This window comes from Microtus pennsylvanicus, chromosome 13 (assembly GCF_037038515.1).
Source record: "Microtus pennsylvanicus isolate mMicPen1 chromosome 13, mMicPen1.hap1, whole genome shotgun sequence".
NCBI classification, from domain to species: Eukaryota; Metazoa; Chordata; class Mammalia; order Rodentia; family Cricetidae; genus Microtus; species Microtus pennsylvanicus.
In genome coordinates this window covers 76,842,143-76,868,611 of record NC_134591.1, presented here as the reverse complement: position 1 = coordinate 76,868,611, position 26,469 = coordinate 76,842,143, and the positions used below count along the sequence as shown (strand labels likewise).

The 26,469-nt window shown below is 41.1% G+C and overlaps 1 protein-coding gene across 16 annotated transcripts in view; it reads left to right on the top strand.

Annotated features, from left to right (window-relative positions):
- Kif1b (kinesin family member 1B) overlaps window positions 1-26,469 on the top strand; it is a 134,587-nt gene that overhangs the window by 46,956 nt on the left and 61,162 nt on the right. For 4 of the 16 annotated variants that reach the window (XM_075946220.1, XM_075946219.1, XM_075946211.1 and 1 more), the window contains exons 9-22: window positions 724-789; window positions 1,665-1,682; window positions 3,626-3,701; window positions 5,382-5,460; window positions 6,084-6,226; window positions 7,244-7,285; window positions 10,123-10,334; window positions 14,855-14,934; window positions 16,573-16,648; window positions 22,174-22,253; window positions 22,710-22,816; window positions 23,420-23,503; window positions 24,032-24,212; window positions 24,343-24,415. In XM_075946220.1, coding sequence (XP_075802335.1) covers window positions 724-789; window positions 1,665-1,682; window positions 3,626-3,701; window positions 5,382-5,460; window positions 6,084-6,226; window positions 7,244-7,285; window positions 10,123-10,334; window positions 14,855-14,934; window positions 16,573-16,648; window positions 22,174-22,253; window positions 22,710-22,816; window positions 23,420-23,503; window positions 24,032-24,212; window positions 24,343-24,415 — 1,317 coding nt within the window. The remainder of the gene's footprint in view (window positions 1-723; window positions 790-1,664; window positions 1,683-3,625; window positions 3,702-5,381; window positions 5,461-6,083; window positions 6,227-7,243; window positions 7,286-10,122; window positions 10,335-14,854; window positions 14,935-16,572; window positions 16,649-22,173; window positions 22,254-22,709; window positions 22,817-23,419; window positions 23,504-24,031; window positions 24,213-24,342; window positions 24,416-26,469) is intronic. The other 12 variants (XM_075946222.1, XM_075946221.1, XM_075946226.1 and 9 more) reach the window with 5 other exon arrangements.

Sequence of the window (26,469 nt, the reverse complement as noted above, 5' to 3'; positions counted from 1 at the left end):
TGTGTCCTAGCAAAGCACACTACCAGTGTGCTTTACCCCAGTCCTCTGTGACTGCTTTTATGCTGCACTGGCAGAATTGCATCAGAGATGTTGTGACCTACAAAACCCAATGTTTAAATCTATTTTTTAATGAAAAAAAATCTATCAATTATTGATCTATAATTTCAATGAAATGGTAAGTTAGATAACAAAATAGAGAAGAGTTTTTGATTAAGAGTGAGAGTTGTATTATATTTTGAGAAATGGGCAAAATTTGGGCAGATGGAAGAGATAGTAAAATGGGAATCAGATGTATGAGATAGTGATGTAAGAACATGTGTGAGCTGAGACAGAGCTGTTGTTTCACAAGGACAGGACTTCCATGTTGGTGAGCTGTGGGAGGAAGGCTTGCTTGTGTGAGGTTTCACAGCACATGCAGAAAGGATGGGGAGGTGGGTGTGTGCTCTAAGCATATTACCAAGTGAGCAGAGGAAAGACCAAAGGCTACACATAGATGTCTTTAGAACTTCTGTCTTAAGGAAGCAGATATGTGGGGCTAAGGAGGTGTCTCTGGGTAAAGTGCTTGCTGCCACTCCAGGACCTGCACTCAGATCCCAGCACCCACAGGGACTGGGGTGGGGTGGGGAGCAGGGAGAAGCAGATGTGCTCAGCTTGGAGCAGCATGAGTGGTGTGCGCAGTAGAAATTCGTTGCTGTGATTCTTTCATGTTTGTGTTTATTTTAGGAAGGTGCAAATATTAATAAGTCTCTTACGACTTTGGGCAAAGTCATTTCGGCCTTGGCGGAGGTGGTAAGTTTTCTGTTCCACTCTCAGAGGGGATGTCTGCTCAGCAAGTAAACTGCTGATACTTACGTGTCTTTATGTTTTCGGCCTTTTTATGTGGTTTTTTAAATTTTCAAGCAGGGCTAGGGTATAATATAGCTTTGTACTGGAAGTGGACTGAAAACAGCTATACCTGTGTGTAAAGCTAGAGCAAAGACACAAAATTTGACGAATTTTTTTGAGCCTTACTTCAAATATATTTTTGGAGTATTTTAACCAGTGTGGCTTTGGAGAATGATGTTAATTTAGAAGCCAGTAATATATATTTTAAACTACAATCATGTATCATTTAATGAGATGAATGCATTCCTAGAAATGCACCATTAGATGACTTTGTCATTGAGGAAGTGAAAAGGGTACACTAAAGCAGTGGAAAACAGTTTGGTGATACGTAGGTGAGTCTCCATCAGCAAGTGCCCTGTGTTGAACAGAATTATGTGTACTTGTATGTTCTATATGACTGGCAGTATAGTAGGTTTGTTTCCACCAACATTTCTTTAAACAGTGCATTGTGATACCACCTGAAGAGAGCAACAACACTGTAACTTTTCAATTCCACTATAATCTTAACAGACCGTCACTGTCTTTGCAGTGCATATGTGGATTAAAGTCTTTGTTTCTACAGCACTGGCACACTACAGCTAAAACAAATTTTGCATAGTCTTCATTATTTAGGTTTAATATCTAAGATAGTTTTTGTATGCTCTAATTTAGATTAATGGGTGATTCAAATCCACTTAGAATTAAATCTTTTCTTGTCTCTAGAAAGTACTCTGATTTCCATTTATTCTAGAGGTTTATCCTGTGTTCTTTTTCTCTCCTTGAAATGCTTTCATTTGTAGGATAACTGCACCAGCAAGGTACGGCGGGGATTAGTCACACTGAACTAGCCAAATGGTTTGCACATTTTAGAGGATAAATAGGGGCATCAGTTAGAACAGAACCTTCACAAAGGGTTTGTTGCTGTTTTTCTGGCTGTGGAATTTTGAATGATTGTTTAGGATGCTGTGAATCATGGGACTTCACACTAGAAATAATTAAGGAACATAAAGTACTTTGGAGAAGGAATAGAATAAAGGAAGAAGAGAGAAATTTGAGGAAGCATTTGTGTTGTCTCATGATGCTTGATCCAGCGATCTGTAAGAGTGTCTCTTAATAGTTCTGTAAACCACTCCAAAGAGAGAAGCTTATATTTCTTGTAGTCCTGGTCTAAAGCATAGCTAATTTGTTGAGATTATTGCAAACAAGTAACATAAAACAAATAAAATTATATATTATTAATACATCTCTATCCTTTTTTATCTTATTTCTGACAATTGAAGCTTATGAGTAATGTAAAACATTTTTGAAGTAAAGGCTGTAGAATTTAAACTCTTAACTGAAGCTAGAGACGACTCTTCATATCTTCCTTTATCCAATAGCATAGATTTTTCTCTTCTGTATATTTCTTTACAAATATTCTAAATTTTTTGTTATTATTATGAACAAAAATATTTAGAACACCTAATAGTTAAGATGTATGAGATAATGGTATGTTCTCTCTTCCTTTTATTTCTATACAAATACGCTAAGTTTTTTGTTATTCTTCTGAATATTCTTTTAATATTCAGAGCACCTAATAGTTAAGAATTATATGAAATAAGGTCAGGGTAGAAGCAGTATTTGCATTAAAATGTTTAGTATTCAAATGTTTAATTTGTTTTTGACATTGCTTGGGTCTTATTTGAAATGATTTTCTTTATTATTGTTGTGGGCAGGAATGTGTTGTGGTACATGTGTCCATGTCTGAGGACAGCTCTTGTGAGCTGGCTTTCTCCTTTGGGGTGTTATCTAGTGTATCAAGTCCTGAGCCTTTCTCCTTTGGGGTGTTATCTAGTGTATCAAGTCCTGAGCCTTTCTCCTTTGGGGTGTTACCTAGTGTATCAAGTCCTGAGCCTTTCTCCTTTGGGGTGTTACCTAGTGTATCAAGTCCTGAGCCTTTCTCCTTTGGGGTGTTACCTAGTGTATCAAGTCCTGAGCCTTTCTCCTTTGGGGTGTTACCTAGTGTATCAAGTCCTGAGCCTTTCTTCTTTGGGGTGTTATCTAGTGTATCAAGTCCTGAGCCTTTCTCCTTTGGGGTGTTACCTAGTGTATCAAGTCCTGAGCCTTTCTCCTTTGGGGTGTTATCTAGTGTATCAAGTCCTGAGCCTTTCTCCTTTGGGGTGTTATCTAGTGTATCAAGTCCTGAGCCTTTCTCCTTTGGGGTGTTACCTAGTGTATCAAGTCCTGAGCCTTTCTCCTTTGGGGTGTTATCTAGTGTATCAAGTCCTGAGCCATATTACTGGTCATGTTGTTTTTTTAACTCCTTGTCAAAGATATGTGCTTGAAGTATTTATAACTGAAATACTGAGTTTGTTTTAAAATATTAGCAGGTCTAGAGATGTGGATAGTATTATTAGTGAATAGCATTATTGTTAAATTTACTAAATTTGTTCCTTATAAACTACATATTTGCTGAAGCATTTAGATCTTGTGCCTGCAATTTACTCAAGTGGTTTGGGTAATGGCAAGATAATAATAATTAAAACTACGTGGTAAGTCTACCATGTGTATTGTAATACTATTTTCTTGACTTTTTGTATTGTAAAGATTTTAAAATAAAAAAATTTGCATGTGCTTTTTGAAAAATTGGGCCGTGAGTGAAATGTTTCAATCATGATGGAATTCCATTACAGTTTGCTTGTTTCAGAAGTTTCAACTGGTTTGCTTTTCATGTGAATTTTTCCCCATAACATTGCTAAAATTATTCTCTTCTCTTTGATAGAGTAAAAAGAAGAAGAAGACTGATTTTATTCCTTACAGGGATTCTGTTCTTACTTGGCTCCTTAGAGAAAATCTAGGTATGTTGACCACGAGTCCCTGTTAACTTAGTAGATGTCTTTTTATTTATTTATTGATTGATTGATTGTGGTTTTTCGAGACAGGGTTTCTCTGTGGTTTTGGAGCCTGTCCTGGAACTAGCTCTTGTAGACCAGGCTGGTCTCGAACTCACAGAGATCCGCCTGCCTCTGCCTCCCGAGTGCTGGGATTAAAGGCGTGCGCCATCACCGCCCGGCAGTAGATGTCTTTTTAGTACTGTCTAATGATGCCTGTTATGGCTCATTCTTCCATGTCCGCTTTGGAGAAGAATTATCTCTAGATGATTCATAGTAAACTTGAGTCCTTTTTGTCTTTCTCTGGTTTTGCTTTTGGGTTCCCCTGGTTGGATTCACTTACTTCGTGACACTGAGGAGCAGTTTTTGTCTTCTGTACTCTATACAGCCACTTAGAGCTCTCTACTCCTGCCGAGTCTTCTTTATGTGCCCGAGTGTTTTCCTCCATGTGTGTGCCTGTTGCCTGCAGAGCTATAAGGCAGCATTGGATCCCCTGGCACCAAACACTGCTGCAAAAGCAGTTAGCGCTCTTCGCCACTGAGCCATCTCTCTGGCCCCTTCCTCAGAGTACTTAGAAGCTCATAGTCCTCCACATTTTACATAGCCAAGTACATGCTGCATAGTCTTTTTGTTGTTATTTTTTTTTTGAGACAGGGTTTTCCAGTAGCTAATAGAGCCTGTCCTGGAACTCACTCTGTAGACCAGGCAGGCCTTGAACTCACAAAGATCTACCTGCCTCTGCCTCCTGAGTGCTGGGATGAAAGGCGTGTGCCTGGCTCACCACGTAGTCTTACTCCTCCTTACTCCTAATGCTTTTTGATCCATCAGCCATTCTCCTCATCCTTGTTCCTCCTCATTCAGAAAAAGCAACCAGTCAGTTTTCCTGTCACAGAGCAGTTTTGGTGGAGTGGTTGACTTGATTAGAGTGGTTGTTTAAGATAGGGTCATGTGCGACCCAGGCTGCATTGAACTCCTGCTACAGCCTCCTGTGCAGGAACTACAGGCGTGTACTACCATACCTGGTTAGAGTGGTTGGCGGGGGAGCTGAACAGGAGATTCAGAGAGCAGAATGTGAGGGAAACAGTGCATAGCAAGGGAACATTGAAGAATGTTTTTGTGGGGCCGGCGAGATGGCTCAGCAGTTAAGAGCACTGACTGCTCTTCCAGAGGTCCTGAGTTCAGTTCCCAGCAACCACGTAGTAGCTCACTGCCATCTGTAATGAGATCTGGTGCCCTCTTCTGGTATGCAGCTGCACATGGAAGGAATGTTGTATACATAATAAATAAATAAATAAATAAATAAATAAATAAATAAATCTTTAAAAATAAATTCTCCAGGCCAGGCTCTAAAGCTACAGAGAAACCCTGTCTTGGAAAAAAAAGAAATCGTATAAAAGAATGTTTTGGTGTTCCAGGCGTGGTGGCACATAGTTACAATCCCAGCACTTAGAAAATGAAGGCAGGAAGATAGCCAGCTCAGACCAACAAGGCTACAGGAGACCTTGTCAAAACAAACAAATGATAAAAGGAAAAAACTTGTTGGCTTTTGGTTACATGTCAGGGTCTGCTCTCAAATTTATCATAGTAAATAAAATTCTCCTTTTAAAAATGGGTGTAACTGGAGATACTCATACTTCATTTTCTTAGGTGGCAACTCTCGAACTGCAATGGTTGCTGCTCTGAGCCCAGCAGATATCAACTACGATGAAACTTTGAGCACTCTGAGGTACACTCCTTTGCTCTCAGTAGCTGAGTAGTTTTGTATGCCATAGATTTTCTTACACGTTGAAGGCTATCATGATCTTTCTTTCTCATAATAAGGGGGGAATTATTTTTGTTATGATGGCATTTACTTCTGTGGCTTCCAGATTCATTGGAATAAGTAAGAGCTTTTTTACAGGAAATATGTTCAAATTACTTGAGTGAGATATTGGATAAGTTTTAGATAATAAAATTGTCTTATAGTATTTATGTTAATAGAAGTGTTCCCTTTTATAGATATGTTTAAGTTGTAAAAAGTAATACAGTTATCAGCATATGTAGCTCTGATAAATTACCAATGGAATATTCATTGAATTTTTATATATAGGAGATTTTAATCTGAAACTATCTTCCCTTCTCCCATTAAAGATATTTTTAATACAGACTGGGTTTGAGCCTTCTCTCTGGTATTTATTTTTGTTGTGATCTTAGCCAAATCACTTAAGTTCTTCTGAGCCTGTGTCACCTCTACAAATAAGGTATTTATCAGGGCTTTTCAAGTGTTTGCTTTAGAGGCAAATGGTATGCTATTTATGAGAATTAGAGCCTCTGAGAAATGTCAAGGATGCATTTTCTTTCTGTATCTAGATATGCAGATCGTGCAAAACAAATTAAATGCAATGCTGTTATCAATGAGGACCCTAATGCCAAGCTGGTACGGGAGTTGAAGGAGGAAGTGACCCGACTGAAGGACCTGCTTCGTGCTCAGGGACTGGGAGACATCATTGATAGTAAGTGAGGAAGGAGCTACAGAGTCTTACTTTCCTCTGCAGATTTGTAGACTTAAAAAAAAAGCTTAGGGCTGGGTGTGGTGGGCACTCAGGAGGCAGAGGCAGGCTGGTCTCTGTGAGTTCAGGGCTAGCCTGGTCTTCTTGGTGAGCTGCAGGACAGCCAGAGCTATACAGTGAGACCTTGCCTCAAATAAAAAAATAAGTAAGTAAATAAAATAAGCTTAGATTTTAGAGACTCGATGAATGAAGCTAAATGATAGTAAAAATGGTTTTACAAGTTTTTTGTCTTAAAAAAAAGCCAGTGAAATGAGATAATCTCAGAATTTCTTTATGCAAAATGTCCCCCAAAGCCATGTTAATGTTAAGTTCATTCTGAAAAACTTCATAAAAGTATTACTTGGAAGCTCTTGTTTCCCTGGACTGGTGCAGTAGCAATAATGCTTGTGTAAGGATTCCCCAGTCCTGTCTACTGTCAGATGAGAGTTACCTTTGAATGACCGTTCTCTGTGGAAAAGTGAAAAGAAAAGGCTAATTCTTGCTGAGTTCAAGAGCTAGACTTTCAGAAAGTACTGCTGCACAGTGTTCTTGTATAGTGCATGACTTTAAGACTGCAGTCATCTCTGTGTATAGCATGGAATCCATTTTTTCTTAGTTACGATTGGCAGTGTAGCTCATTATTGATCACTGTTGATTAGCATGTGCAAGGCTCTGCTTTTAGTCTCAGCACTTTAAAAAAAGTTCTTGCCGTAAAATAGACTTTTCAGATAGAATATGGGTTTATTTAGTAAAACATATTTTTATTTTTAATGTAAAAATATATATTTTGAAATACTAATATATTTCAATTTATCTCTTATTGATTAAAATCTGAATTTTAATTAATATAATTTGTGAAAATGATATTATATATTACTGAATTTTCATTTTCTTAGCTTCCCAAATGCCAAATCTCACTCTATGTCACTACCGAGTCTGAACTTTGACCCTTCTTGTGTTTTCCCTCTTGCTTATCTTTAGTTGACCCATTGATCGATGATTACTCTGGAAGTGGAGGCAAATGTGTGTATATCGTGTATTGGCTTGTGTCCCGTATGCTGACTTGCTAATCGGCCTTTGCTGCGTCAGCCTTACAGCGAGCTTTGCATGCCAGCAGCCCTAACAGGGAAATCCCAGACAGAGTGTAATGTGAAATCAAATTCTCTTGTGTATGCCCTTCTCCATTCAGCAAAATAACCTAGTGAATTTTAGTGTGTGCCTTGACTGAAGTTAGAGGTGTAAGAACTTGAGTCTTCCACTCAGTCTTCAGTGTTTCTACCCATATAACTAAATCAAACTCAAAATTACAGTTGGTGAGGCTAGTGATGGTAGCCGCTCACTTTTATTGAATGTCTGTAATATCCCTGGCCCTGTTCTAGGCACCATAAACATATTATCACTACTAACTCTGTTATTGATAACGTTACTTCATCCCCATTATACTCTAGCCAGGAGTGGTTCCTTCTCTGAGCTGCACGGTTTCTCGTGTTGAGGTTAGGCAGTTTAACTCAGAGCTCTTGTTTTAATCACTACTATGTCAACACCCCCTTTTCCCTCTTGATTTGTTTCCTTTTATGAACCAATTATTTAATAGGAAAATTCCTTTTTAATTAGCATTGTAAATGTGAGTCTGTATAATTACAAAAATCAGTTCCAGTTAGCCAAACTGTTCTGTAATTAAAAGAACCCTGTGCGTGCTGGGTTAAGCACTCACCTGTGCTTAAACTCCATTGGTTTTCTATGTATCTTGGGCCTTATCTTACTTGATCATTAGATTGACATTTTTCCTCTTTTCTTAAATTACAGTTAAAATTTTAAAATACATCTCTGAAGTATATGACTTAAATGGAAATATATATTGCAGAAGATCACAAGCCATTTTTTCGATATAAATGTTAAGTTGACAAGGAAATAGTTGCTTATGCTTTTAATATAATTTATGAAGATATATCAAATCTTAGTTTGGGAATTTTTAGATTCTGTTGATCTTTTTATCTGGAGGAAGCCATTTCAGACAAGGGAATACATAGGAGAACCCAAATGTAGTACCAGTTACTGTACTGACTCGAGCCCACAGGACTGGCATGCCCAAACACACTTGTGGCTCTTGGCCTGGAACAGCTCTGTCTGAGATCTCCAAAGCTGAAGGATATTGGTGTGGAGAGGATGCCTTCTTGTTCTTGCTTTTGTGTTCAAGGTGCTGCTGCTGCTGGCCTGTTGCCTATCCCTTCTCTGAGCAGCTGTGGCATTTCCTGAAAACCATGCATGACTAAGCTTTAATCTTCTATCCACAAAGGAGAGCAGCCCTGGCTACTCTGCAGTTTCCCTTTGGTTTAGGGCTTGCATGTGTCCGCGGGACCTTCTAATCTCTGTCTACCCCCGTTTTCCACCTTGCTGCCATCAGCTGACAGATGATTTTTGCTCTGATTCCTGTTCACTTTGCAAACATGCCTCTTTGCTTGTTTCCCCATGTTCTATATTTGCAGATGGTAGTTTTCAAACTGTCTTGAAGCAACTACCACAGGCTTTAAGGGGATTCAAGAACTGGTTTTCATTAAATAGTAAACATTAGTAAACCCACAGAGTGACTGTTTTTCCCAACTACTTCTATTGCCTTATATCCTTTAAGGAAATGTAGTTTTGATGTAAATTCAGAGATGTAGATTTCTCATATTTAAAAGTGAGAGCCAGCACGATGGTTGGGTGGAAAGGAGCTTGCTACCAAGCTGAGGACCGGATTGAGGTCCCACATGGTGGAAGGAGAGAACTGACTCTCACAAGTTGTCCTCTGACCACTCAGGAACACACACAAAATAAATAAATGTAATAAAGAAAAATTTTGACATAGAAATGCAAATGTATGTCGTGCCACCTGTATTCCCAGCAGAATCAGCAGTCAGGAGTTCAAGGTTATTCTCGGCCTTATAGTTAGACTGAGGTGCATGAGACCCTGTCTTCAGACAAAGAAAACCAAAAAGATTGTACCAATAGCAGTGGTTTCTTTGCTGTCATTTGAGAAGGTTGATTAATGAATGAAATTACAAAAAAGCAAATCATTGAGCGTTGTTATTGGTAAACTTTCTAGCCCGAGTTGAACGTCCTAATTTCCAGTTGTGTGCTAGACCTTGGCCAGTGAAAACGTGTCCTGAAAACTGGGCTGTCATACTGGAAAGGAGACTTAGCAGTGCCCAGTGATTGTGCTGTTAGACACAGAAGGGCTTTACTTAAATCATCAAATAGTTTTTCATTTTTGTTTGCTTTGACTCAAATGAAAAATACACTAAAACTTGTTAATTCATTAATCATTCTTTCCTTTTGAAATAACCATTCAATACAAAGTTATTATCATACTTCCTCAAAATTCTTCTCATTTCTACAATTACTTCTTTGAATTTAGAATGTATCTTTGGCATATTAAAATGTTGCTATGCTCAGAACCGTAACTAACATCTGCATTAAACGCTGAGCTCGGCCAATGTGCGGCACTAATTGCTATCCCTCTGTTTAAAACTCCTGGAGTTTAAAGCTGCAGTCAGGCTGTATTGAAGACGGAGGAAGGAGGAGGAACTGCAGGGCTGCAGTTTGCCTGTTTAGGAAGGACATGGCTGAAGTTCTGGTTCTAGCTCCCGTGCCTCTCACTTCTAAACCCAGAAGTGGCTGACTGCTTAGGATCGAATATGACAGGGCGACATGTTTTAGAACTGCCATTTGTACAGTCTAGAGCTTGTCTTTGTGTGTCAGCGTGTGTTAGTCTTGCGCTTTGATGCTCTCCTTTCTCACACTGGTGTTCCTTCCTGTCTTTTTTCCTCCTCTGCTTCTCGCCTTCTCTTTTTCTACCTTCCTTTCTTTCTGTCTCCCAGATCTGAAAGACTTTCAGAACAATAAGCATAGGTACTTGCTAGCCTCTGAGAATCAACGCCCTGGCAATTTTTCCACAGCATCCATGGGGTCCCTTACTTCATCTCCATCTTCATGCTCACTTAGTAGTCAGGTGGGCTTAACATCTGTGACCAGTATTCAAGAGCGGATCATGTCCACACCTGGAGGGGAGGAAGCCATTGAACGTCTAAAGGTGAGTCTGAAGCTTGAATGCACAACACTTTATGTCATTCCAGAAGGCAGAACTAGGACTGAATGAACAGCCCAGAAATTTTGTCTTAGCACATGGAGATGCTAACAGTTAGAGGTACCTTGAAAATGAAATTATTTGTTTCTTAAGTTAATTTCTTTTTATCAGAATGTTTGTTTGACTTGACCAGAGATGGAAAGATCATAATTTAGCCATGCAAAATAGCCATTGAGTAGAAACTTACAATAATTTGGGGATAGTTTATAAATCATAGTGAAGTTGCTTGTTAGAAATTTAGTTTTAAAGCCAGACATGTTGGCATGAGCCTGTTGACCCAGCGTTCAAGAAATGGAGAAAGGAAAATAAGGCATTCAGGGTCATCCTGGCTACATAGTAAGTGTGAGGTCGGCTTAGACAGTATGAAACCTTTTCTAAAGTGGTAATAATTACATTTTAAATGGAATAACTAGTTGGAAAATTTGGTTTTATTGAAAATAGAAGTCTCTGTAGTGCCATTCCTCTGTTAGTAAATAATATACAATTAACTGGAAGTTTGGACATTTGAGCATTATTAGGTTACATGAAGCTATAACTTTTAGAAGTCCTTACAAAGCCTTTGGTTATGAGAGAAGCAGGCTTCCTCCTGTCTGGGGCCTTGAGGTCTGTGGGCCATGGTGCTGTACATTTACCGATTGCCCACTGTGTTGGCTACAAATACCTGAGAAGAAGCAACTTCTTTTATCTCATGATGTGAGGTCAGTCTACATGGAAGCCGTGTTTGTACAGTGTGAGGCTGCTTGTTCACATCTTTGTCGATGAGGAAGCAGAGAAAGGATAATGCCAGTACTCAGCTGCCTTTCTTCTCCCCTCTTTATTTCAGTGTGGGACCCCAGTTTGTAGGCTAGTGCTCCCATATTCATGGTGGGTTTTCTCTCTTGACTCGACTTCCCTGGTAGTACTCTCACAGACAGTCAGACGTGTATCTGATTAACTGTAACATTATCCCTGGCTCCACCTCTGTGGATGGACCTTTCTTTTAGGCTGTTGCTGGCTCTATCCACTTCTGTCCTGTCTGGTTGTGAATTTGAAAGTCAGAGGCAGTGCCTGTCCTCTTCCCTTCAGTGACTACAATGGGAGCAGACAGGTGTCGTCACTTGTGGTGCTGAGAACAATTACCAGCCTTCTTGCCAGCCATCAGATCCTATCAGGAGCATCTTGTTTTCTCTCTTTGGCTCACTACCTCCGGGGATATTGTTTCCCTCTACCTTCTGGCCTTTGTGTTGGAGAGAAAACTCACTTAGAATATGGGGAATTACAGTCCTGCTACCAGTCAGGGATCCTCTTCACCATCACTCAGTTCCCCCATTTACCAACTGCTGCCCATTCAAAGATAGTTAGAACAGTGGTACTCTAATAGGTAAAGGTGAAAACAGAAAGAGCCGGGCAGTGGTGGTGCTTGCCTTTAATCCCAGCACCCAGGAGGCAGGGGCAGGTAGACCTCTTGTGAGTTCAAGAGTCAGCGAGGGCTATATAGAGAAACGCTGTCTCGGAAAAGCAAACTAACTTGTTGAGCTTCTTTACTACTAAAAGTGAGTCAGCGTCAGATGCGTCCATTGTAGTTTTCGGTGAAGCTGTAATGAATTTAATGTGAAGTGGGCTTCAGAGTTCTCTTTCTTATCGTCCCATCCTTTCCCTTGGCATTTTACTTACTTCAAAAAGAAGGTACTCAGAAATAAAACCAGTGCTTTTGTGCCTTGATTCATAAAGTCAGTCAAGTTCTAACATGCCTGGCAAAAGGAGAGGAAGGAGAAATCTTTCGGGGATGCGAGGTACAGGGTGATCTCTGCTGTTGTAAAATTGACTTGGACGCTTTCCTGTAGACTTTATTGATGTTCTGTGTGGGAGAATGCATTCATTCACAAATTTTCTCATAAGTAGGGGTCAGTGATCATGTTACCAGCATTTGGGAGAAGTGAAACTTCCCTCTTACTATTTTATATCCAGTGTTCTCTTTAGGGATTTTGAATCCTAACTATTATATATTGTGCCTTCCTAAATAAACAAGATTACCTTTTTTCACCTCTGGTATAAAGAATTTTTTTTTTCCAGAACCAACTGAAAATAATGCCACATGTTAGGAGTTACGACAGTCACTAGGTTTTTTAAGAATTAGGTCACCCAGTGTCTTCCAAATGGCTTCTAGGGAATAATGCTGTCCTTATTCAAAGAACTCTGCCCTCAGCTGCCTAATCTCCTTAAAACAAAGCTGTACTATGTTAATCAGCAAATAAATTGCTCTCTTAATTTTCCCTGAAACAACATAAGTAAAAGCTTTTTTCCCCAGCTTTATTCTAGAGTGCAATGGCTTCTTTACCGCTTTGTGTTCAGTCCATGCGGTAGTTCACTGAAGCATAAGCGCCTTAGTTCTACTCTTACTTTGTGAATGGTGAGAATTCCTTTGGGACAGACCTGCATTTTAATGATGCAGGCAGAGAACATCTTTGGTCCAGAGTGTGGGACAGCATTTGTGCAATGCAAACGCTTGAGAATGTCTTAGGAGCTGCATTCCTAAAGCATGACACTGCAAGGGGAAAACACTGCAGTGGAAAACAGCAACAGTGGAGGCTAATTCATCTTCCTAACGGTTTATTTGCCTTTGCTTCTCTGTATTTTTAACTGTAGACCAGTGTTTGTCACTGCTTTTACATAGGTGCTGCTACTTCTTTCTCCATTGTATGGCTGATTTCCATATATCATGCTAATATCTTGATTCCTCTATAAACCTCTCTGGCAAAAAGAAAAAAAAATAGTGGTATGTAATTTTACTTTAAAGCCACAGCTTGAACTGAAATCCCTGTGTGTGTGATTTTTATTCAGTAAAGTTTCAAGCATGGAGCTATAGCCACTGGCTCTGATGTTTATAGACTGGCATCAAAGTCAGTACTATGTGTGCCATTGCACAGACTTAGCCTATAAATATCCATAAACATCCATCCCAGGAATAGGCAGGGCAAATGCTGTACTAAGCAGTCTGAGGACCCACACTTGGAGCCTATTCAGAAAGCATGCTGTCCTGTACAGTAAACCCTTAGCTATCTGATGGCTTCCAGGAATGTTCCATGGAGTAACCGTTAACCTTCTGAATGTCAAAACCTAAACTACCCTCTGTGTGTGTGTGTGTGTGTGTGTGTGTGTGTGTGTGTGTGTGTGTGTGTGTCTGATTTACCCTATCAAATTTTCTGCCTTCTATTGAATCATCAAGAAGAAATAAAAAGCTGGGCAGGGTGACACATACTGTAGTCTCAGCACTTGGAAGGCTGAACCAGGAGGACCAGGAATTCAGCATCATCCTTGGCTAAATAGTGAGTTTAAGGCCAGGGATAACTCCATGAGACCCTTCACAAAAAGGCTGTCATGCCTCATAAATGTAAAGAAAGTCAGGAAGACCTGGATGGGCTTGGGTTAATTAAATAGGTTTTTTTTCTTGTCTTCAGTTTTCTTATCTGTGGAGTGATTATGCACTAGTGGCTTCCTAGTGAGCCACTCGGTTGACATTTTCTTTAACCTGGCCTTTGAGTTTTTAAAACAATAACATCTTTAAACATCATAAATATTAGAACTTGAAGCCATGATTAAAAAAAGAAGAAAGTGCATGTATTTTTGGATGTTTATATTACTTTCCCAGCACACACACACACGGATTCACTATTCCTCCCTCTGTCTTGTGCACACACACACACACACACACACACGGATTCACTGTTCCATCCTCCGTCTTGTGCACACACACACACACACACGGATTCACTGTTCCATCCTCCGTCTTGTGCACACACACACACACAAATTCACTGTTTCCTCCCTCTGTCTTGTGCACACACACGCACACGGATTCACTGTTCCATCCTCCGTCTTGTGCACACACACACACACACACATACACACACGGATTCACTGTTTCCTCCCTCTGTCTTGTGCACACACACACACACACACACACACAGATTCACTGTTCCATCCTCCGTCTTGTGCACACACACAAATTCACTGTTTCCTCCCTCTGTCTTGTGCGCACACACACACACACACACACACACACACACACACACACGGATTCACTGTTTCCTCCCTCTGTCTTGTGCGCGCACACACACACACACACACACACACACACACGGATTCACTGTTTCCTCCCTCTGTCTTGTGCACACACACACACACGGATTCACTGTTCCATCCTCCGTCTTATGCACACACACACACAAATTCACTGTTTCCTCCCTCTGTCTTGTGTATTCACACACACATACATGGATTTGCTGTTTGCCTGTTTTTATTAGGACTTGGAAGGTTTGTGTGTCTGAGGGTTACTTAGTTTTAGATTTAATATTTATGATTCTTACCTTCTAAAAAAGAAGAAGGGCCCATCACTTTGGATTCTTCCTTTGTCTTCTAAGAATATTGTATGTTTCATGCCTTCCTTGCTGAATATGGTTTGTTAAATTCTGTGCATCCTTCCATAGGAATCAGAGAAGATAATTGCTGAGTTAAACGAAACCTGGGAAGAGAAACTTCGTAAGACAGAGGCCATCAGAATGGAAAGGTTGGGAACTAACAATCTGGATGCTGCTGAGTTTTCTGGGAAGTCTGAGTTGATTTCGTAGTAAGAAAAGATGAAAGAGGATTAAAAACAAGGGCACTCTCCCCACCTGACACAGCACAGACACATCCACATCCACGGGGGAGTGCATCCAGTCACGTTTACACTCTGAAGTGAAATCTGCACATTGAAAGAGTCTCTAAGGCAGGGTTCTCAGCTGTGGGTCATGACCCCTCTGGGGCTTGACCGACCCTTTCACAGGGGTTGCATATCAGAGATTTATATTACGATTAATAACAGTAGCTAAATTACAGTGATGAAGTAGCAACAAAAATAGGTTTATGGTTGGCGTCACCACAACATGAGGAGCTGAATTTAAAGGGTGCAGTATTAGGAAGGTTGGGAACCACTGCTATGGAGAGTCATGTGCTTAATAGTTTTCACACTTGAATGTGGCTTTCAATTGAGAAAAGTCATACTAAATAAAGGAGATTTTGTCATTTGTAAAAAGTAGATTTTACTTGGCAAAGCCCCATATGCAAAGAGCTGTGACCCTGTCTTTAGAGTTATTTCATCTAGAACCTTTTGGGTAAAAGGTATTGTTTAGCTTGCAAACTTTTAAAATTCTTGTTCTGTCTATGCTGTTGGAATAAATACATGCTTCTTTTTTTAAAGTCAGTTCTTATCTTCCCCCTTTATGAAAATAAGGGAGAAATGAACTCCAGTGTGCTATCAGTAAATGTAACCAAGAACTTTCTTACTCGCATTAGATTTTTTTGAACTAGAATTATTGGGACAGGTGAGATGTCTCAGCACAGAAAGGCACTCTCCTCTCAGGCCTGTCATGAGTTTGATCCCTGGGCCCCACTTAAAGGTGGAGAAGAGAATCAAGTCCCAGAGTTGTCCCCACATTAGGCGCTCGCTCTCTCTCTCTCTCTCTCTCTCTCTCTCTCTCTCTCTCTCTCTCTCTCTCTCTCTCTCTCTCTCACACACACACACACACACACACACACACACCAAACAAAAACAAACAAATAAAATGAACAGAAAACGAAAAACCTTCCTAGAATTACTGTGCCAGAATGGGGGTGAGATGGGAATATTGGGAGAAATCACATTTACAGACCATGCTTCAGATGCCCAAGCCTACCCTCCCGCATCACCACAGTATTAAGTCTGTGGCTTTACTGATGCTAAAGCCAGAGTGCTGACCCCCAGGTTACTTTGATTGCTTTCTTAGATGCTGGGGAAATTATTTTTCAAATTGGTTGCACAGACATAAGGAGTACAGTCTTTCAAAATTTCAACTGAGTGAACAGAAATTTAGCATGGGGACATTCTCTGACTTACTTTAAATATTGTTTCTCTCTCCCACTCCCCCCCCCCCCAGCTGAAGACCGAACCCAGGGCCTTGCACTTGCTAGGCAAGCGCTCTACCACTGATCTAAATCCTCAACCCTGAATGTTACTTCTTTTAGAAATCAGTTCTCATTAGTGATAAGCATATCATTCTATACCTCTCTGGCCAGCTTTAGATACAGCCAAGTGTTTTGCGTTGCCTGTCTTGTTTTCTAGTTCTTTTTAAATTAACTTAATTGGTATACTGGGGTTTTTTGATTGTTTTGTTTTTTGTTTTTCTAGAGAAGCCTTGTTGGCTGAGATGGGAGTTGCCATACGGGAAGATGGAGGAACACTTGGCGTTTTCTCACCTAAAAAGGTAGGAAACCATGTTGTAAAACTCAAGCAAACAAAACAGTTGTCTTCATGTCCTTCTGACATAGCCATTTTCATCTAGCGCCTTAGCTTAACTTCAGATGTTTCTGCTTTCATCTTACAGTACAAGGGCAACCTTGTTGTAAAATGATTATAGTGTTTACAAAAGATAAAACCCAGGGTAGTGAGTCTGAACCTTGTAAAGCCTTGGGTGTATTTAAGCATCTTTTTGTTGCCTCTCTTATCTTCCTGACCTGACCGTAGCACCAGTTGCTTTAGCTGTGCTCCTTTTAATGTCGAGTGCTTGCCTAGCATGCAGTTAGCCCTAGGCTTGATCTCTGGGAAGGTGTCACCTGTCTATAATCCTCGTGCTTCTGGGAACCATTTTCAGCTGGTAAGGTTTGTGAACAATGGGAATGTCCCATGATTTCTATTGCAGCCCAGGTCCTACCCTCTAGATGCCTCTGCTCCCCTTTCAGCATGCTTTTTTTAAAGACATGATGAGATTAGTCACTTTTCCTACTTCTGTAATCACAGTTGTAGAATAGAGGCCTTTTAGCTAATTAGACTGATAACGTGTCTTGCGTGTTCTTTTTGACTTGAATTGCTTCTTAGTGTTGGACTAGAATACATTATTAAATAATTGTTTTGTGTGCTTATTTATATGACAACAGTAGAGCATGTATTGATGTATCAAGCCTATATGTCAGTATTGATAACTTCCTTCAAGTGTCTGTGGTACCCTGCTGTGTGTATGGCCCCAGTGTCAGCGTCTACTACTGTATCATTAACAAGTGCATACATGCGTGGACTCTGTTCTAGGACAGAGTATAAGGTCAGAGTTTAGCATTAGCACTTTTGCTCGACGTGAACCAGTGTTCTTAGGATTTTGTGAGAATTCTTTTGCTTGCTTTTTAAAAAACCATAGTCACAAAACTGTCTTACAAATTTCAATATGTTATTTTCAGCAGAAAACATTGATTTATCTGGGTATAGTGGCACTTGAGAGGTGAATGCAGGAATATAAGAGTCCTGCATCTGGTTTATAATAAATTCAAAACCAACTGGGTTATGCACAAGAAGAAAGGGGCTGGAGAGAGGGTTCAGCAGTTAAGAACACTTGCTATTTTTCCAGAGGACCCTACTTTGGTACCTGGCACCCAAGTCAGGAGGCTAAAAACCTACCTGTAACTCCAGCTGTAAGGAATCCAAAGCCCTCTTCTGACTTTGTGGGTATCTATGCACACACAGCATTCATTTACACACAGAGAGATAAATAAATCTTTAAAAAAAGAAGAAGAAATTAAGCTAGGCATGGTGGCGCACACCTTTAGCACCAGAACTTGCCATCACTTGGAAGGCAGAGGCAGGAGGATTTCTGTGAGTTGGAGGCCAACCTGGTCTACAGAGTGAATTCCAGGACAGCCAAGTCTACACAGAGAAACTGTCTTAAAAAGCCAAAAATAAAAATAGAAATTGTTTTAAAGATTTTGAGATATATAGAATATCAACAATTATATATTTATGTGAAGTTGAGTCCTTTTTACCTTACTGAGCTATTTATTCATATGTATTACCTATATTATAGAGATGTTGGCAGTCATGGCTTTGATAGAGTTAGGTAGAGTTAGAGTATGCTCTTGCACACCTTGAAAGGTTTTTCTCCTTGTGATCCGGGCTCTCACACATCCCAGGTCACTTAAGACTCACTATGTAGCAGAAGGAGCCTGGCTCCAACTCTTAAGTGTTATAGACTTGTGGAAGCTCTCTGCTAACTGAGCTACATCCACAGCCCTTAAAAAGTTTATATGAGCCGGGCGGTGGTGGCGCACGCCTTTAATCCCAGCACTTGGGAGGCAGAGGCAGGTGGATCTATGTGAGTTTGGGGCCAGCTTGGTCTACAGAGCTAGTTCCAGGACAGACTCCAAAGGAACAGAGAAACCTGGTCTCAAAAAACCAAAATGAATGAATGAATGAATGAATGTGTGTGTGTGTGTTAAGAACCATAACTCACTAATAGAACACTATGTATAGACCTGGATTCTATCTTTAGCACTGGAAAAAAGTAAACAAAAAAATCTTATATAAATAATTCGATATTTAGCCAGATATGGTAGCACACATCTGGCTTAATCACAGCACTTGGGAGGCAGAGTCAAGTAGATCTCCGAGTTCAAGACTAGCCTGGTCTACATAGTGAGTTTCAGGACAGCCAGGGCTACACAAGAAAATATCTTGAAAAACTAGATAAAATAAATAATAATATGGTATTTAGTCAGAATTTAAAATAGTCCAAACAGTTGTTGTTATGTAGGCAGCATAAAATTAGAAGCTGAACCCTACTTTCAAAGATTTTTTTTGCTTTAATTATCTAGACATTCTCAGGAAAGGGAAAAAACACTGCAGACCACATTTAGACTCAATAGAGACTGTTACTGAGACTGCCTTTTCTTTTTTTATAGAGTTTATTTTTACTTTAAGTGCAGTGTTTTGCCTGCATGTACTTTTATGTGAGGGTGTTAGATCCTGGAGTTACAGACTCTTGTGAGCTGTCATGTGGGTGCAGCAATTGAACCCAGGTCCTCTAGAAGAGCAGTCAGTGCTCTCTTAACCACTGAGCCCTCTCTCTATCCCCAGATTCCCTTTTCTTAGTTCCCTAATGAGACTTTAAGGAATGCTGCCCATTAGCTGGGCAGAGGTGGCGCACACCTTTAATCCCAGCACTGGGGAAACAGAGGCAGGTGGATCTCTAAGGCTAGCCTGGGTCTACAGAGAAAGTTCCAAGATAACCAGGGTTACACAGAGGAACCCGTCTCACAAAAACAAAAATCAAACAAAAGGAATGCTGCCCATAGCCGACTTTGACTCTTTCTGAGCAGTCCAGTTCTTGGATCAGAAAGTAAAAGCTGGTGAAGATGCAGGCGACTCTTTCATTCCCTTTAGACGCCCTCGGCAGTCCCTTTTCCTCACCGCTCATCTGACTGCTCTTCCAGCCTTCCGTGTTCGCCTGCACTGTGTGGAGTAGATGTTGGCCCCAAGGCCATGCGACTTATTTTTTGATTCCTATGAGAGCTTTTTACCTAAGTGTAGTGATAAAAGTGGCGGGGCTGTGTCCCCAGCCCCCCTGGCCGCCTGCTAGCTTATGCCCGAAATAATTACACGGACACTGTATTCTTTTAAACACTGCTTGGCCCATTTCTATCTAGCCTCTTCCAGGCTAATTCTCACATTTTAATTTAGCCCATTTCTAATCATCTGTGTTGCACCCAAGGTGCGCTTACCGGGAAGATTCTAGCCTACGTCCATCCTGGGTCGGAGCTGAATCGCGTCTGTCTGGGAGAGCGGAGCATGGCGTCTCTGTCTGAGGTGTCTTATCTCACTTCCTCTTCCTCCCAGCATTCTGTTCTGTTTACTCCACCCACCTATGTTCTAAGCTATGAGCCCAAGCAGTTTGTTTATTACTTAACCAATGAAATCAACAGATTGATATATGAGACTCCCACATCACCTAAGAAGGGTGGTTTTTAAGATTTTTAGAAATATTTAGTGTTAGATGAAGAATACTTTTAGATGTTTATGTGGTTGCCTCTTAGTAACTTTAATTTTTTTTTTTGGTAAGGTAAATACTAGTAAAGACAATAAGTAGGGCCATAAACTTACAGTAGGGGAACTTCAAGGGTATGGCTATTTTAGTAAAAATGAAAAATCTGTTTTAAGAGTTTTGATTTCTTTCGAGAGATATAGCCCTGGCTGTTCTGGAACCCACTCTATAGACCAGGCTGCCCAGGAACTGCCTCTGCCTCTGCCTCCCAGGTGCTGGGAATAAGGGTGTGCGCCACCACCACCTGGGTGTTTTAAGACCTTTAATCTGGGTATTTTCAAAGACTATATTTAACTCACCCCTTTGTGTTCACGATGCTGTGTCCTTGTGAGGATCTGGGCTTCAGCTCATCAATGACGGTGCTTGCCACTAAGCAGACAGCCTGAGTTTGAACCCCTGAGCCCACAAGACAGAAGGAGAGAACCACCTTCCTCAAGCTGTCCTTTGGTTTCCATGTGCCTTTTGTGACACATGTACATGCACACACATACAGCACACGTACATCCATACAGACAAAACAAATGCTTGATGAAAACAACAAATAACTTGGTGTTAGAGATGGATCAGTGACTAAGAGCACCTGTGGCTCTTCAGAGGACCCCAGTGTGGTTCCTGAACCTGCTGGGCAGCTCACAACTAGAGCAGTAGGTCTCAGGTCTCTGCCCCTTTGGTGGTCGACGGACCCTTTCTCACAGGGTCACCTAAGACCATTGGGAAACACAGAGGTTTACATTATGGTTCATGATCATAGCAAAATTACAGTGATGAAGTAAGTAGCAATGGAAATAGTTTCATGGTTGGGGGTCACCATAACATAAGGACCGTATTAAAGGGTCGCAGCGTTAGGAAGGCTGAGAACCATTGTGCTAGAGGATCCAATGCCCTTTTATGGCCCCTACATCTATTAATTTATATTCTCTCTACCTCCCCCCCCTCTTACACACACACACACACACACACACACACACACACACACACTTAAAAAAGAAAAGTGGGTCTTCTTAATTTCAGAGCTCGTATTCCCTTTTTTACGTTTCTGTTTGACCTGTGTATGTTCTGAGTGCCAAGTTCATGCCTAATGTCCACGGGCCAGCTGAGATCATTAGATCACTGATCAGTTGCCCTGGAGGAACAAACAGTGGTCTTACCCACTGAGCTATGTCTCCAACCCCATTTTTCTTTATTTGTTTATTTTATTTTTTTGGTTTTTCGAGACAGGGTTTTTGTGTTACTTTGGAGCCTATCCTGGAACTAGCTCTTGTAGACCAGGCTGGCCTCGAACTTGCAGAGATCCGCCTGCCTCTGCCTCCCCAGTGCTGGGATTAAAGGCATGCGCCACTACCGCCCAGCTCCAACCTCATTTTTATTTTTCCTTTTATTTTTATTTTATTTTATTCTATTTTCTGAAACAGGGTTTCACTACTTAGTCCTGATTGGCCCGAAACTGTGTAGATCAGGCCGGCCTTGAGAATTCAACTGTCTCTTCCTCCAGAATGCTAGGATTAAAGGTGTGTGCCACCATGCCCAGCAGAATCACGTTCTTAAACAGGATGTGGTAGTCTAATTTGAGGAGACCTATAGAGCATGCTTTTTTTTTTTTTTATTAGTTACAGCATTACACGTAGGACTTTTTTTTTTTCTTGGTATTTTCGAGACAGGGTTTCTCTGTAGCTTTGGTGCCCGTCCTGGAACTAGCTCTTGTAGAACCGGCTGGCCTCGAACTTCCAGAGATCCACCTGCCTCTGCCTCCCAAGTGCTGGGATTAAAGGCATGCGCCACCACTGCCCGGCTACACGTAGGACTTTTATTGATCCTTTTCCTCCAGGTACTGTGGAGAATCTGAAAAGCTTTTAGGCCTCCTGTGTATTCCTGCTACACAGCTGTCTCATGGATTCTGCCCCAAACTGATAATCTGTAAACTTTTTCAGACACCTCATCTTGTTAACCTCAATGAAGACCCACTAATGTCGGAGTGTCTGCTTTATTATATCAAAGATGGGATTACAAGGTAATTTACTTCTAGTTTGAGCCACTTAATATTTTCTTTTCTTCTAGATAATTAATAACTAAGGGAAATTGTCTAAAAATTGTAGGAATCTGCTATTTCTTCTTTCTTAAGTGATTAGAAATTACCTTCTCTTCTGTTCCCAGTTTTAAGTAGAACCAGTTAGGATGTAGTTTCCCTCTTGAAGAACCTGAATGAAAATTACCCTGTAGTGACACAGATAGGTTCACTAGAGAACTTGGTTTGCCCTGTTTCCCTATGGTGTGTGAACACATCAGTGTGCTGATCTTGTAAGGAGGTTCGTCTTCCTTGAGAGTAGAACTTGTAGTTGGGAGATGGGCTGTACAAAGCAGTGTGTTTTCGTGTGTATCCAAGATGCTCTTTGGGGGAAGCAGTTCATTGTTTCTAAGGGCTTTTTTGTGTCTGAATTTCCCTGGGAAACACTTTTCCCTTGTTCAGGGTTGGCCAAGCCGATGCTGAGCGGCGCCAGGACATAGTGCTGAGCGGGGCCCACATTAAAGAAGAGCATTGTATCTTTCGGAGTGAGAGGAACAGCACTGGTGAAGGTGAGAGTCTTGTGTTTTAATTTCTCAAGCACCTTTTCCTCTGGAGTACTCAAAATCCTTGAGACTTAGCATTTCCTATCTCTGTTAGTAAAATTTTTTTATCAACAAAATATTGAGAAATGGAGAGCCTGTGATGTTTATAAATGCCAGGGCAGATGTGGCTCCTTAGCATGAAAATGGCTAGGCAAAAGGAGCCCTTTGTTACCTGCCAAGGGATGAGCAGGATGCGGGCAGTTAGACTGGGTCTGAGTGTTAGCTATTTAGTAGGGAGTAAGAGAAAAATAACTATACTAGATAGATAATGGGAGAACTGAAGAGTCATTAATATTAATCTAGTAGAAATTATTTTTGTCTTAAAGGGAAGAGAAAGTCAATCTTAGGTGAGTTCCCAACACAACCCAGTTCATGAACAGGCCAGCAGCTGACTAATGGATTTTGTGCTAGGCACTGACTTCTTCATCGGCTAAAATGCTAAATACTTAAGATTTCTGCTGTATCATACTTTATCAGGATTAATATTTTCCATGAGTCCTGATAGTGACCACTTTTCATGGTTTGATTGCAGTAGTTTATGATATTAATGTCAGTTTGTATTCTTCCTAGTTATCGTGACCTTAGAGCCCTGTGAGCGCTCTGAAACATATGTGAATGGCAAGAGGGTGGCCCAGCCTGTGCAGCTGCGCTCAGGTGAGCCTGAGGAGGGTCTGAAGTCCTCAGCAACGAGTGTGGCTTGTGTGAGCAACTGACCTCGGCTCTTTATCTAAAGGCCAAGGTTATCTAGAATCCATTGTTTCTGTTGTTGCTTGCTTGTTTGATTGTTTTGTTTGTTTTTGTTGTCCTTGAGACGGGGTCTCACTAAGTAGCTCTTGTTGGCCTGGAATTCACAGTGCGTATAAAACCGTGTTGGTGCTTCCCGAGTGCTGGGATTTAATGGGTGGATCATCACACCCAGCTGAGTGTCTGTAGTCTTAGATTAAGAGAGTGAAATTGTATTTCTGTTTTTGAGATAGATTTTCACTGTATAGCCTGGGATGGCCTCAAAGTTGTAAATCTCTTGCCTTGACCTCCTAGATACTATTCATTAAAAATTGATTCTTTGGAACTGGGGCTATAGCTGAGTGATAAACACATTTGCTAGTATACACAGGGTCCTGGATTTGACTCACAGCACTACAAAACAAATACATTTTTGTTCCTATTTCTGTTTTGTTATAGGGAACCGTATCATCATGGGTAAAAACCACGTTTTTCGTTTCAACCACCCTGAGCAAGCACGGGCTGAGCGGGAGAAGACTCCCTCTGCCGAGACCCCCTCTGAGCCTGTGGACTGGACATTTGCTCAGAGAGAGCTCCTCGAAAAGCAAGGGATCGATATGAAACAGGAGATGGAGAAAAGGTAACCCATAAGTGTTGTGCAGCCTGGGTGATGTTTGGAGCACATAGTGGCTTTCACAGCGACAGCTTGGGGATTTCACAGCATACTCTCTTTTGGTATTTTGTCTAGAAGTTGTTTGTTTTGTTTCTAGGCTCCAGGAAATGGAGATCCTATACAAAAAGGAGAAGGAGGAAGCTGACCTTCTTCTGGAGCAGCAAAGACTGGTAGGAATCTGTCCTGAGCTATAACTATTGGGAAGGGCAGTTGGCTCTCACACCTTCTAGCAAGCTCTCATTGGTGTCACACATTAACTGTCATTTTCTTAATGAACTGTCGTGTTATCTTCTGGCAATCTGGGTCTGGACAACATCTGTAGGGTACTATTTTGTACCTTTTATTTCTTAACATTAGATCTTCTGTCACAATCAGGAAGAAATAATGAGAGCTTTGATGATACCTTTGCCCTTTGGTAGCGCTTTATAGATGTGTTCCAACAGCGGTTTTTTGGATGATAATAACTGAATATTGAATTTGGTGGGAGTTTGCCTTGGTTTTGTTTCTGGCCACTTGATAGTACTAATTCTCTGCTCTTAGGCTGACATGGGATTGTTCTTGTGCTGGGCAGATTGTTTTTTGTTTTTTTAAAGTTAAACTGTGTCTAAAAGTGTTGCTGCACAGTTGCATGTGTTAATCCTCTTCTGTTCCCCTGCATGAGTCTGAATTCTCAGGGAGGTTCTCAGTGGCTTTGGTGCTGCAGTGTGGTGGGGGCTGCACAGCCATCTCAGACAGGCTCACCTCCTTGCTCTGGGTTGAGAAAGGATTCGGGTGGACAGTTGGAAAGTCAGTTGCCCATCCCAGCTATAACAGGTTAGGATTTTGTGATGATAATTGGTTTCCCAAGTTTTATAAAAATGTCTTATGAATAAATTGCTCTTAGTGGATTTTAATATTTAAAGCCAGCCATAAAGCTCTGATAGTAAGAAGTTCAGTAGTGCTGGATGTGGTGGTGGTGCACGGCTTTAATCCCAGCACTAGGGAGGTAGAGGCAGGAGGATTTCTCAGTTCAGGGCCAGCCTGGTCTACCTACTGAGTTCCAGGACTTCCAGAATTACAAAGAGGGACTGAATACAATTGATACCGCTTAAGAAGTTACCCTTTAAAAAACAACAGCAACAGGGGGCATTAATGCGAGATCAGGGAGGAGAACTTTGACTTCTTCCCTTATCATGAAGTATAACGTATAAGTTACAGCCGCATGCCACTCTGTTCTGCTGGAAAACCATTGCCTGCGGCCCATGAAAGCCAAGATGCTAAGTAAAAGCCTTTGTCAGAGCACTTGGTTCTTAACTTACTGTCTTCAAAATTATAGTGAGGCCCTCAAAAATATGGATTGGAAGAATAAATTAAGTGTTTGGAACAAGGTAATATCAGTGTTACAGGAAGAGTAGCTCTGGTAGCTTCCTTGGCTTTGGCTTTACGGCTAGGGCTTGAAAGCTTTGGCCATGAAGGGGCCTTTCATCGTAATCATAGTGTGCTCTAATAGCACTCCTCATGGTCGGAGACATCAAAGTGGAAAGGCGTCACGAGCACTGTTTATTAACAGTAGTGTCTTCCATTTGAATGTATGTTGCTTTGTAATTTACAGAGAGCTTTAATGTCTGTCATCTTGACCCTCACAGCAGCTCTGGTAGATGTGTATGTAAATGAAGTGTATAACGTCGCCTTCAGTTTATGGTTGGGATCAGGACTGAAAACGATGTTGATGTGCATGCGCACATTTTAAAAATTTACCTCTGTAGTGGCCTTACATAGTCTTCTAACTTATGTCTGTGCTTCTTGGTCACTGGGCATATGTTTAAAATATAGGTAGTGATTTAGGTCTGAGGGTGGAATCTGCAGTTCTGAGCTTCTCAGACGTTCCCAGGTGATAACATGCGAATGGCCTTGGGAACACACTGAGTGCACAGGCGTCCCAGAGTAACTGTGTCTGGTGCGGTCCGTCACCATGTTATGCCTTGAGATAAAAACACTGACAGAGCCCAATGTGGTGTCACAACTGAATCCAGCTCCTACAAGGCTGAGGCAAGAGGACCCTGAGTTTATAGTAAAGTTTGCATAGTTCAGCAAGGCGCTGCCTTCAAATCTAAAACAAAGGAGCTGGAAAGGGTAGGGGGTGGTTCAGAAGGACAGGGATTACCTAGCATTCAGTTCTGAGGACAGAGAAGAAGGCAGGGAGGAATAGAGAAAGAGATACTAATAAAGAGAAAGTAAATTGTCT